We start from the raw sequence: 14,444 nt of genomic DNA, 5'->3' as shown, positions 1-14,444 counted from the left end.
GTGCCATCAAACGCACTAGCGCCACTTGCCGTCTCTACAATTTTTGAAAGATTTTTCCGAATTCTCCAGGATGCCATGAAAAAACTGACACAAAGTATACCTTTTCAAAAAAAAAAAATTAAAATCGATCCCCAAATGACGGAAATATCGCGGACATACATACAGCCGAACGTAGAACATCCTCCTTTTTGGAAGTTGGTTAAAAACAGTAAGATTCGTATCATAGAAATATAAGATAAAAGATAAGATAAATATACTTTATTTGCACACCACAAAGACAAAAACAAGTGAAATAAAAAACAAATTAGAAAGAGATCAGCATACAAAAGGCGGCCTTATCGCTAAGTAGCGATTTCTTCCAGGCAACCTTCGGTTTAGGAAAACTTAAGGACATCAGCAGGTGGCGTAAAACAAAAATAACCATAGTATTAGTAATACAAATAATTTACATCCTAATACATAAACAATATTACACAAATACCTACAATAATGAATAAAATACATATCAAAATATACTAATAAATACCTTATATTGAAAAGAAATAATATATACAGATCGTCTTTACTGCACCAGATAATGAGACTTTACGGCATTTTTAAAAATGTCCAGTGTCTTTGATTGCCGTATGTTTAATATAGTGATGTCCTGGAAAATGAAATTGTACGATATTTTGCTTCGACCTTTAACAACTCGCCTATAAGCACGTAAATGTTATAGCACGAAATCACGTTTCCCCAATCTCAAGTTTTTGTGTACAAGATCAAGAGGGCGCCCTTCCAATACCATTGACAACAAACGGCAAAAGGACATCAATCCTCCATTATTTACAAGAGGTCAATGATTATAATTATTAGCCGTATTCGTGTTCCACTTTTGAAGAAAATAAAACAATGAAATAAAAGCAAAACTATCAAATAAATATGGAACTGTGTATTTCTTATGAAATATATAAATTGCTTTATATAAATAAATAAATTAGTCATAAAATCGAATAATCTGAACGTAAGTATCGTCGTATCGACTATTATGACCCTTCAAGTTACACAACCCTAGCAAAATCGATACTTCTAATTCATTAACAATTATTTATTTAATTGTTACAATAATATATTATCTTAAATTTACTTAATCGATTAAAGTAAAAAAAAAACACAAAAAACCCCATAATTATGTTTTCGGCTTCCATTTGCTCAACGAATGAGGAATGGAATGAAGAAGGCACTTCATGAATGTCTACGGAACGTTAGGAACGTGGGCGTTGCCAGTGGAGAATCTGGAGCAGGCAGTTACAATCGCCATGTAACAGGATTGCATAAACTGCAAAGAGCATAGACGATTTAGGTCAGCGCCATCTATTGTGTAGCGCAAAGAAACTTCTCATTTTTAATATGAACCCAATCACCGAACAGACAGTCGCGATAAGTGTTTTATAGCTATTTCATACAAGATGGCGCTCTACGCGAATTTCTTCTTTTCTATAAAAGTAAAGAAAATAGTTAATTCCGTCAAGTAAGCGTGACCATATGGCCCAATAGCTTATAACAATTTGGTTTATTTTCGAGGTGTTAAGAGATTCGATTCCCGACACCTTCAAGTACAAATCTTCATATTGTAAGTACTTACTTAATTTGTTCTAACACTTCTGATCCACCAAGGCGATTCGCGCTGATGATGGTTTGATGAAGGTGAATTTTTGGTGCGATCACAGGCAAAATATCAACTTAGGGTTTAAAGAAATATTATACATATTTACGTGTGCCAGGCAGGTAAAGCGCCATCTGTTTATGGGCACATACAAAACGTTTTGATTCCTTTTTCTTATCGGCCATCTCATTTCTATTCATTCATCTCTCAGTCTAGGTAGGTACCTATGTCCTTGCATATTTCTTATTATATCTACTGTGATATTTTGATAGTTATCTACAATTTGGTCTATCTTCAAATCACGAGGTCCAGGGTTCGTGTTCTAGTTTGGTTTATAATATTGAGCTTTTCTTTCTTTTAGAAATTCTCAGTAAAAATGTTCAGCTCGGAGTTGGGAACTCTACAACTAATAGTGACTAAATCAAACAAAACCTTTAACTCGCCATATTAGAGCACCACAGTGGGTCTAAGCTAATAAACTCCACATCCTCTCTCGAGAAGGGAGAACTCTTTAGAGGTACTGGGTTCGATTCCCTGCTCAGGCAGTTTAGGATTTTATATATTTTTAAATTGTCTGTGGTTTGGTCTGCAGGCGAATTCACTAACGTCAACATATGTTACTTGACTTATACGAAATTTAGATTTTTGGACTCGTAACAAATGACATTCGGTCCCTACTGATAACCGTCCGGTAGATGACATTTCTCAGTTGATTTGATGTTTATTTTAATAGGTTGTTATTATAGGTCAAATTAGTGAATAGGCCAGCTTGTGGTAGGCATCGCTCGTGGCAAAACTAAGTTGTCATTGAATATAAAAAAGTCTGTCTGGTCTGGGCCCATAGTAGGTTGTTAACTTGCTATACGACGGGTTGATAATGATGATTTTCTACAATGTATTTTTATCTACAATATGGGTATCCATAAGTGAAGCGTCAATAGGCACTTTCCATCTAGGTGTGAATGCAAAACAAACAAACCACAAATCTATGTCTATGACATTTATTACCACTTGAAATGTATTACCTAATTAAGTAATTATTTATTTTACTTATAAATATTTACATTAAAGAATAGTTACATAACTAAATAAACTTTTTATTTAACGTCTTTGGTGGGTAAGTGTTCATAACATTAATTGATAATACAGTTTTTGATTATTTTCGTTCACACAAAAAATAAAAAAATAAATTATTGTCTATTATATACACGAGATGGCGTACCGAAGTGGATTTAGTTACTATCAGAAACAATATTATGTATGTTGTGTCCTACAATATTAATTACATTATAATAAATATTACCTGTTGCTTATTTAATGCATTTTTATATTAAGAAGCTTATTGCTTGAAACACGTATTGTGATATTTACAGTATTTATCTTTAGATACGTAAGTTATCTACTATTATATCGGTAACATTGTAATTTTAATCATATAGTTATTTACATAAAACACAGAGTTTTATATTTTGTTCATGACAAAAGCAGTTACGCAAAAGTGACACGCTTTGCACGGCGTTTACCTATGTGATTATAGCAAAAAGTTTAGATTTAGAAAAATCATAGATTTAGAAAAAAACAACAAATCAGAACAATCACAATTCACGATTTAAATAATCGTGAATTGTGATTGTTTTTATCGTAATGTAGTTAATCGTGTTGAAAGTTAAAAGAAGATGAGAAGTCATCAGATTTGTCTAATCTCTATGTAAAAAAATAATGAAAAAAATATAGCAAAAGACTTTGACACAGATAGACAATTAAATAGGTATCTACTTATTATATGAATATTTACAACGATTTATATATAAAATAGCTCTACAAGTAACATGAATGCATTCAAAATAAGAAAGATTTGTTTATAAACAATGATCATGTTAATGATAGCGTATTTTACTGTATAACATATTCGCAATAACCTTGACTAGAGAAAAGCACTGTATTTTTAATACTGTCCGACGCTAAAACACGACAAAATTTGGAAAATATTTTCACAATATCACATTAAGATATACATTAAACTTCAATACAATGCAGCTTTTTACACTAGATCATCATAGCTTTCGTTGAAACTTTGATCCATAGGGTCGCTGTCGAAGGTACTGAAGTCCTTTTTTGAGGGAGATTCCTTTTGGGCAAGTAACCTGTCGCAAGCATTCAGTTTAGCGTGTAGGACATCGTATACACGCGTCATGGATGCCACTTTTTCTTTGCTAGACGGATCAGTCTCGATAGCAAATAGTCGAGAATCGAGAAGTTTGATTGCAGCAACTATGTAGTTCCGCAACGTTTTCGTTTTGTGCTCTCCACTGATTCTCTCCAAGAACGCGCAAACTTGTCTCTCTCCACAGAGTAAGACGTCGACATCGTAAGCTAAAGGTGAGTGCTGTCGATGTAGATAAGCGATCAAACGTTTAGCATAACGTCGGTAAGTTCGATAAGCTTTGCGCTTCCTCGTACCGAGCGTCCGGCCCATTGACATGGATTTCTTCATGTCATCAATAACCGCTTTGTATCCAGCATCGATTTTGGAATCGAATATGTCTCGCAAGCGTGTCTCCACTGGCTGGAGTTCATATGGCGCCGGAGATGGTGGTAGGGAGGGTGATGATGGTGGAGGCGACGGTGGGAGAGAGTTACGAGGGGTTTCTTCTTCACTCGACTCGCTTGATATTCGTCTTTCAATTGGAACAGCTGCTGGTATTGAATACGGTGTTGGTCGTGCTCTGGATTTCTGAACGCGAGCAGGTCGTGGAGCAGTTCTAGCATTGTACGCTGTTAAAACGTTCGCATCTTGTTCTGTCAAAGGGCGAGCGCGTTGAGAAGCAGCTAACGGAATAATTCTAATCTTCACAAGACCGTAGCTCTGGTGTATCTTTGCCCGGATTCGTGGATCGTCGTAATCGGCACCCCAAAGGTCTCGTATTGCTGTCTCTTTCAAATACCGGACTTGGCAGAGTTCTCCGTTGAAAAATCTCTTTCTTTGTTGTTCGTTGAGTGCATCTCTGTCAGGTCCAGTGATGCCGTGGATTTTGGTCAAGTGATCGGGGAGTTTGCCGTAGGTGAAGCGCGCGCAGTCTTCGATTGGGCACGGGATGTTTGCATGGTTTTGTTTCTTCGCACGAGCGCCGGCGGCTGCGGGCCGTGCACTCATTTTTGTATCAGTATTCTGAAACAAAACAAAAATTTAATTTTTTTTGAAATTACTCGTGCACTTAACACCAAACCTTGTATAGGCATTGAATGGTACCAGTACCAATAACAAGTCGGGATCAAGCATCTTTGTTTTAAATCTATGGAATACCAGACTTATGTCATCCATACCACCTACAATGTGGGTATGTTCAAGCCAAGCTTTATTGTGGTCAAGCGCTTGCTTATATATCTAATAAAAAAACCTTTTTCTTTTAAATTTATTTAGCTATATTTGAAAAAAAAATACGTGAACTTATTTGAAAGTCGACTACGTAACTCCTGAACCTAACTAAAGGTAACACAAGCGACTATAATAATTACCGACCTATTACAATATTACCCACAATTGACAAAATTGTTGAAAAGTACATTTGTCAGCAATTACACGCATTTTATAAAGATCACAACGTATTATCTGATAAGCAATATGGTTTTCAGCAGAAAAAGAGCACATCGCAACTACTATCAGCATTTACAGATTCTGTCAATAAGCATTTAAATAACAAAAAACATGTCTTGGTTGTATATATAGACTACAGTAAAGCATTTGATATGCTTCGACACAACGTCCTACTTGAAAAACTACAAGATAATGGAATAAGGGGCCCACTTCTGCAATGGTGTCAAAATTACATGACTGACAGGTTGTATAGAGTGAAAATTGAAGAAACGTTAAGTAAAGATGTGACTGTAACACAGGGAACAGCACAAGGTTCGGTTATTGGCCCTTTGCATTTTTTAACGTATGTAAATGATCTTGCAAATAAAATTAAAACGTGCGAAATGTTTCAATTTGCTGATGATACTTGCTTAGTGTCCGCTCATCACGACATCCACGAAGCTATGTTCCAGCTTCAATCAGATTTTGATTCACTATTAAAATGGTCGCATGACGTTGGCCTAGTTATTAATGTTGATAAAACTAAAATGATGTACATTAGTTCGAGTCATAACAGATACAATGGTATTACAAAGCTTATAGCACATAGCCATCAATGTATGCATAAAAACGAGCAACATTTTACAAAACGGACATCTAATATTTGTAGTTGTGCTTCCGTTGAGACGGTCTCCAGTCAACGATACCTAGGATTAATTATCGATGATCGTCTTCAATGGAAAGAACACATTAATTATGTGTGCGATAAGCTTCGTGCTCTCCTGGCTAAACTATCATTGATCAATAACAAAGTTCCATTTTCCACCTTACTAATGATGTACAAAGCACTAGGTGAATCAATAATATCATATGGATTGAGTAGTTATGGTCTTACGTATAAAAGTAATATTAATCAAATATATCAACTTCAACTACGCCTTTTAAAAACCATTGTACCTAGAAAAATAAAACAACAATATAGAAATGATTATCATGTCTTATTTAATTACTGTAAATTAATGCCAATAGACGTAAAAACAAAATATTCCATAATAACAGAGCAGTACCTTCAAGTAAAACCTAAACTGAAGGAAATTACATACAATAAACAACTAAGAAGTTCAAAAAAATGTAAATTGTATGTACCGAACTTCATAAATGGGTATGGTAAGAGAAGGCTGGAATATATTGTTCCAACAATCTTTAACGATTTTCCGGATGCGGTAAAGAATCTTCTAAGAGATACCAATATACTCACGAACGTACATAAGCGGAAACTAAAGAATTATTTTTTGGGACAGCCTGTGTAGCGTCGCAGCACCGGTTCACTCACACTTTTTTTTTTTTTAACTACCCTACTACTAATATATATACTATAATGTTTATTCTTGGTATTTATCCTCTTCTGTTTGTTAATCTGTTTATTTATCCTCTTCTGTTTGTTAATAATGTTCTGTTTGTTCCTAAATATTGTATTTATTGTATGCAATGATAACCAGTGCACAGTAAAACTAACTGTGGTTTGTGTTGCACTATGGTTAGGCTTAATTTCAATGTGTTGTTTGTTAAATAATAATAAATAAAAAAAAATAAAAAACTGAACATCTGTTCAGGTAGGTTCAATTACGCCTAGCTAGGTATATCTATATCTAGTCGTAATTTTAAAAGACCGTTAAAATAAAATTACTAATTATCTTCATGAATAAATTAAATACACAGTTAATAAAGCCGCTTTTTAGCTTCGACTTTATAAAGAGTTCTTTCTGCAAATTGTAACTCGAAGCAATAAGTCCAGTTAATTTATTTAGTAACATGTCTATCAACAGGGGTGGCTGTCCGAGTATAATAATTGTGTTGACGGAGCCCGCCGGCGGTTGACGCAGTCTTGTCCGCTTAATTTATTGAAAACAATATCTCCTTCGACTCCGAGGGACATGTCTCAACTGCTCCTACAATTAATTAACAAATTTACGTATGTGAATCTTGGCCAAGTTGGAATGATGATCATAAAATGCAAACTATCATTAATGATAGTTAATATGAAATATCATTAATGATAGGCGCAGTCTTGTCCGCTTACTTTATTGAAAACAATATCTCCCTTCTTCGACTTCGAGGGACATGTCTCAATTGTTTCTAGTGTTAATTGACGAATCTACGTGTGTGAAACTTGGCCAAGTTGAAATGATGATCGTAAAAAGCAATCTGCCATTGATGATGGTTAATACGAAATATCAATAATGATAGGCGCAGTCTTGTCCGCTTAATTTATTGAGATTATAACAATATTTCCATCGACTTCGAGGGACATGTCTCAACTGCTCCTAGTGTTAATTAATGAATCTACGTGTGTGTAACTTGGCCAAGTTGGAATGATGATCATAAAATGCAAACTATCATTAATGAATGTTAATACGAAATAATATGACAGGCGCAGTCTTGTCCGCTTAATGAATTAAAAAGAACATTTAACTCCGAGGGATTTCTCTTATATATTATAGTGTTGATTAACGAATCTGCGTGTGTGTAACTTAGCTACGTAGAAATATTGTTTGAATTATGAGGATAAAAAAACGGAGCATTTCTCACAATGAACATAAGTACTATGAATAATAAATGTTTAAATTCGTAAAATTTGGACTTTTAAGGATGTTATGGCTAAACAATAAGTAAGAATATAGGTATTCTAACGATCAACCGTTATATGTATACTCATATCACTACTAACATCTTATGAGATGTTAGTAATACTAGGCCAAATTGGAATGATGATTATAAAATATATATTACTTAGCAATAACATCCTTAATAGTCATATCCATGCCTTTTTAATAAAACTAGTAGTATGCCGTTTTAGAGGCATATCTAGGCTCGTTTTTCTTTGGCTGACCTATTACCTATACGGATTATTTACACGACGTATTTATTATCTTTTCCTATAATTCTTATATTATTTTATGGAATAATAAAGCTAGATTGTCCGTCTGTCCAACTATCGGTCTGTCTTTTATTTTATTTGCATTCTACTTGATCAATTGTCTATGACTTAATGATAATACGACGTCACGTGTTCCGCAGACACTACACAAACGCAGTCTGAATGTGTTGAGGTGATATGAAACTTATTTATGTAAACAAGAACTAATGCAATAAACGTTAAAACCACAGTGAAATTGTTGTCATAACATCACCACTGGCGAATGACTCGCATACAGACCAGAGGAACGATTGAATTAATATTTATTTTGGAAATTAGCTCGTAGCCGTCTTGCCCCGCGCCCACTCGCCGCGAAATTATAAATAATCTAAATTAAACGTCTCCCCGGGGCCAACAATATCTTGCTATTGTTTAATATTCCCCAATTAATAATTTTGATTAGCTCCGGCTTGGATGATTGTACGCAAATTGGCTTGGATGTTTTTTCTATGAGTAATTAAAGTTGATGTTTAAATATCATCAGGGTTTTAAACGAATAGTTGTTTGTTTTAAACAAGACAAACTTTTATAAGAATTTCTTGTATAGTTATTGAGTTCTAATTAATTCTTCTTAGGTTACAAGAGTTTACTTAAATGTATGTATAGATTTTAAAATAACTTCGTAGGTTTAGGCAAAATTTTTAGTCAAAATAAAAAACCCAAGTTTTTATTTAGAACTAAATGCGTATAAATCATATCAGTATTAAGTCATTATACCATTTATAATATTTAAGGTTTTGGGACATTTGATTGTCACAAAAAAAAGAGAGACACGCAAATTAGCGTTAAATTTTTAGAGCTTTATTTATTTTTTAAAGAACTACATGAATAAATGATTAATAACTTCAAAAAGTATTTATTAGTTAGTAGAAATTATAGAAAATCATATCAGTACTTTATGTACGTCATTGTAAAGTAAATAGCTATGTACAAAACATCGCAAAACCCTGGACTCTGAAACATTTGCCTATCAGAAAGATGACAAGAGAATCGCGTAAATAAGTGCTAAATTTAAGAGCTCTATTTATTCTAAAGAACTATGTATGGTTTTTTGCATGCCTATAGATAACTTAAAACGGTAGATATTTATTTACAGTAATACAAAATCCTAGAGCCGTGATGGTCCAGTGGATATGACCTGCCTCTGCCTCATATTCCGAAGGTTGTGGGTTCGAATCCGGTCCGGGAAATGCACCTCCAACTTTTCAGTTTTGTGCATTTAAAAAAAATTAATATCACGTGTCTCAAATGGTGAAAGAAAATCATTGTGAGGAAACCTGCATACCTGAGATTTTTTTTAATTCTCTGCGTGTGTGAAGTCTGCCAATCCGCATTGAGCCAGCGTGGCTATTAGACTATTGGCCTAACCCCTCTCATTCTGAGAGGAGACTCGAGTTCAGCTGTGAGCCGAATAGGGATTGACAATGATGAATACAAAATTCTATTTGAAATCTATTTTCAACATTGGAAAGTTCATAGCTATGTACAAAATATTTTAATACGCCAGATTCTGGGGCATTTGCTTATCACAAAGATGACAAGAGAGACACGCAAATTAGCGCCAAGTTTTCATAAAGTCCCCTTTACGAAAGTGGCGCGACTTGAATAAATAACTAATTTGCATATTTAATACAGGTATCGCGAGCAGATTCAATTGTTCAATCCGTGAATTATTAATCCGAGCCAAGCCGCGGTTAGCTTATTACCCTCTGGCTGGAGTAATCAAATATTCAGATCAGCTTTTCTTTAATTAGCTCCGTGTTATAATGAATATTTTATGTTCAAGGCGACTCCTTTTTGAGGCGACAATTTCTTTTATAACCTACCCGTAAATTTGACTGTCAATTATTGATTTTATTGGAATTAGAAAAAATCGCAGGTTAAAAGTTCACGTGGACGTCGACCGCCTTAAAAAGATTGCGTGCTAATCATAGACGAATAAAAAGTGACGCCATTTCGCATATTAAAGTGCGTGTCGGCGTGTACGTAACACGCCGACACGCACTTTTGAAGACAGACCGCCTTCCTATACATTTCAAACTCACCCATTTATACTGGGCGCCATTATGGTGCTGCAGTTATTTGACAGCGAGATACCGTCTGCCTGTTTAATAAGTCTTTGATGCTAATTATGTTGACTGGCCTAAAAAAGATAATTACAGTGGAGTTGCCTAAATCGGACCGGCTCGTAATTTGTACCACTTCAAAATCTTCCAAACCGTAATATTTAGTTTTTTAATTAACAGTAAACACTAAACAGGTTATGTTTCATTGAGATCAGATAAACAAAAAAATGTAAATAAAAACTGAATCGAAAACATTATAAGACACGGGCATAACCGAAATAAAAATTAAATAATATTACCTAAAAACAGCAGTCAATTTAGATGAAGTACGTAAATAAAACTTTTTGTATTTAATTTAAGGGAAAGGTGTTTTCCTCCATCAGGCTGCATCACGGAGGGCAACACACGGTAAACAAGGGGAAGCAAATAGGGGTGCATTCCGATATGCAACGAAAACAACACGTCGCGAGATACAGTGCAGATTTGATTTAACGAACATCAGTTAGACGGATTCGCGATTATCTGGAACTAAATTCAATAACCTACCCAAGATTACGGATAGATAGCTATCTTCGATTATTATTACTTATATTTATTAGTAACTGTCAAACTATCTTTACTTTATCTTTTAGCTGACGCCGCGCGGTTTCACCCGCGTGGTTCCCGTTCGCGTAGAAATACGGGAATAATATATAGCCTATAGCCTTCCTCTATAAATGGGCTATCAAACACTGAAAGAATTTTTCAAATAGGACCAGTAGTTCCTGAGATTAGCGCGTTCAATCAAACAAACAAACAAACTCTTCAGCTTTATAATATTAATATAGATAGGCAAACTAGCTGTCAGTAGGTTATTGAATAGCAGATAAGAACAGAAAAATTGATTTTCTTAACTTTAGTACGCGAAATATCGGATAGGTAGGTTATTGAAAACGGCTGTTAGAAGAAATTAATAAAGATCTTGTAACTTCAAAATAAGGTCAAGTTCTTATTACTCAGATTATTATTATTATTGTGTGTATTATTTAGATTTGATTTAACGAACATTAGTTTTTATCATCATCATCAGAATCATCAGGATTCGCGATTATCAGGAGTTAAAATTTTTTTTTAAAAGAATATTTGCCATATCCGATGATGAGATCCGCTCTTACCGTTGAGCTATTGAGGCTATAACTTAACTTAGAAGAAATTAATAAAGATTGTGCAACCTCAAAATAAGGTCAAGTTTATCATGAAAGTAATCACACTAATATTATAAAGACGAAAGTTCGTGTGTGTGTGTATGTTGTTCCTCCTATGTGCTGCAGCTACTGAAGCGGTTTGGCTGAAAATTGGAATGGAAATAGATTTTACTCTGGATTAACAAATAAGCTACTTTTTATCTCGGAAAATACATGGTTCGTGCAGAATTTGTGAAAAACTGACCACGCGGACAAAGTCACGGGCGTCAGCTACTGTAAGTATATAATTTTTTTTTAGATGCAACGCATTACTAATATTTGTCACTATTTAAAGTTCGAGATTGGATGGTGCACGGCGTACCTACTGATGCGTTAGTTTGCAAATTTTTGTGATTTAAATTTTTTTTAAATATATCCTAATTTATAAAAGTGTATGATGGCGCTTTTTGACGTCCTTTGATGTTTTTATTTAAACAACGAAAACCTTAATAGAATATTTATAAAGGTTCTCTGCAGTGTTTTTTTTTGTATATTCTTTTTAATATTTTAAATGGAAATGGTCCTTACACAAATATATTTTCAAACCATCAATTCTCATGATATTTTTTTAGATTATTAATTGCAGAAAACAGAATACCATAAAATTGATATACCTACTATAATTTAATTTTTTTTTCTTCTAATACTTAAACTGTCATCAACCTATTTAAATTAAATATTTTATATGACATAACATGTTTTTTTTTACTTTCATGTGCAGTGAAAAGCTGTTAATTTAAAATTACAATCACACACAGTTTTATTTATTTGAAAATAATTACCCGCGTAAAGCTTTACTTCTCGCCATTATTTTTTTCTATAATAAAGTAAAAACAATAGCATAATATCAATGTATCAAACATTCAAAATTAACGTAAGTCCTCAATGAATAAATTAATTATGAATTTTATTTTAAAAATTGCTATTTGACATAAAATACTATCATGACTATACAATGATTTATTTATTTTGCTATCATCCGCGAAAATTCGGCGAACCCATGCGACAACGTCACCCAGGTCCGACAAAATACTCTCTACGTACGTTTCACCCCGAAACCGGAGCATCCTCAGGAGATGTTGACTCTACAACGTGCAATTGCAAAGTTTTTGCAATTGCAGCTAATTAGAGCTAATTAGAGTTTTTACTCAATGTTAATTAACAAAAACTAATGATTGGATTTTCAATATTTTTTAGAAATAAAAACAATTACCCATGTTAACATCATAATGGTAAATTATAAAACATGAAAATGTGTTACCGGCGGACTTGTGAAAGTAATTGCAATGGCAGTGTCTGTTATTTGTATTAGGTATTATTATTTTCTAGTATTTAAAGCCAATATAAAATAAAACCTATATATATTACGGTACTTAATTATATAAATGGATTTCTTTATCACCATAATTTTAGTATGTACGTATTCATGTAATGCTTCAAATTAAAGAAATCCCGAAATTTTACTTATAGACGCACGTATGGTACGATTTTCAAAAATATTTGAAATCTTAGCCATTCAAAATTATCGATCTACTATCATATCACATAGCTGAAATAATATAAAGTAAGGCCATGTTTTAAAAACAAAATAAATTACAAAGTTTCCCTCAAAATTACTCATTCAAAATAATCATAAATACGTATAAAAATATACTATATCATATATATCATTGCTACATTTAAAAAACATTCATGAAACAAGTATGCACTTACCAAATTCAAGTGTTGAAGTCAGAGTCCAAAAAAGTTGTGTTGTTTACGACCGTAAACACGTTGTTGTTGTTTATTGTGTACTTCGTGAACTGGACAACACGTGCTCCCGCTTACACTGCAGATACTCAACTGGCGTTACGTAACACATCCTGGCGAATTCCTTTTCATCCCTCGATTTCCATGCATTTTCTCACAGGGCGCACCACTATTCATCGACCTCCTCCGCTCCCCTTACGCCCTGGTAATTCAGATATTTCAAGAGGGAAACATTTGGTTTGAAGTGTCTTCGGAAATTGGTTTCCGTCTGCTTACACTGTCGTTTGGTTTCGGATAACTTCGGGTAGTTTCGTGCGAAAGCCCCGCCTACGGTTTCAGATTTTAGATAATATTACTACGGGCTACGTAGTTCCGTAGCACGTAGTACTCGGCTACATTTTCTCAAAAGTTATGAAAGGTAACAATTTTTTACCCTTTCTTGAAATATGAAATACTATAAGAATTTATTTACTTAAACAGTAGAAAGTAAATTATTTTTTTTAAAATAAGGACAGGATGAATGCACATAAAAATGTGGCAAATTTTACATTCGAAATTTTGGTTAAATAAAATAAAAATATAAGATTTTTATTCTGAAAATGTTAATTTTCGTAGTAAAGTATTGTATACCTGTAGATCAAAAGTATTTTCTCAATGAAGTACTAGTATTGAAGCAGAACCTATACCAGAAATGTAGAATGTTTCAGCAGTTATTTTAATATGATTTTTACTTTGACACGCCTATAAGAGTAGGCGTGGTCATCTTCTAACACGCCTTCCACACCTCCTTCGAAGCTCCAGACTCTTGTGAGAGAGAGAATATCGTTATAACACACCTAATTTTAGTATACCATTTGTAGCAAGGAGGATTTTTATAAAAATGGCCATATTACAAATTGGCCGTGTTATACAGAATATGGCGATTCGCATATTGATCGCTTCAACTTTTCAGACGATTGATTAGCACCAATCTTGAGGGGATAAAATTAAAATAGATTTAGTGTAAAAGAACGTGTGTATTAATAATTGCAAAGGAAGTAAAGTAGGTTTTTCTCAAGGAGTTTGAAAAAAAGTTAAAGCCAATTTTACATAGAAATTACCAATATTGTAAATGTTTTAATAAATAACTATTATTGTAATGATTTTTTTCAAAAAACCAAACCGGTTGAGTTTCTTGCCGGCTATTGATGATCTCAGTGGAATTTGCCGT

At 33.7% G+C, this 14,444-nt stretch overlaps 1 protein-coding gene across 1 annotated transcript; it reads right to left on the bottom strand.

Moving 5' to 3' along the window:
* Positions 1 to 3,569: 3,569 nt before the first annotated feature.
* LOC112058341 (uncharacterized) lies at positions 3,570 to 13,526 on the bottom strand. The gene is made up of 2 exons (XM_024099101.2): positions 13,199 to 13,526; positions 3,570 to 4,814 (listed from the first exon to the last, which is right to left on the bottom strand). The coding sequence occupies exon 2, from the start codon at positions 4,797 to 4,799 to the stop codon at positions 3,687 to 3,689; it is 1,113 nt and encodes a 370-aa protein (XP_023954869.1). The 5' UTR covers positions 4,800 to 4,814; positions 13,199 to 13,526; the 3' UTR covers positions 3,570 to 3,686.
* Between the last annotated feature and the right edge of the window lie 918 nt (positions 13,527 to 14,444).

The sequence above is a fragment of the Bicyclus anynana genome, chromosome 9 (assembly GCF_947172395.1).
Source record: "Bicyclus anynana chromosome 9, ilBicAnyn1.1, whole genome shotgun sequence".
NCBI classification, from domain to species: domain Eukaryota; kingdom Metazoa; phylum Arthropoda; class Insecta; order Lepidoptera; family Nymphalidae; genus Bicyclus; species Bicyclus anynana.
The sequence above is the reverse complement of the archived record's forward strand: the minus strand, read 5'-3'. Positions and strand labels throughout refer to the sequence as shown.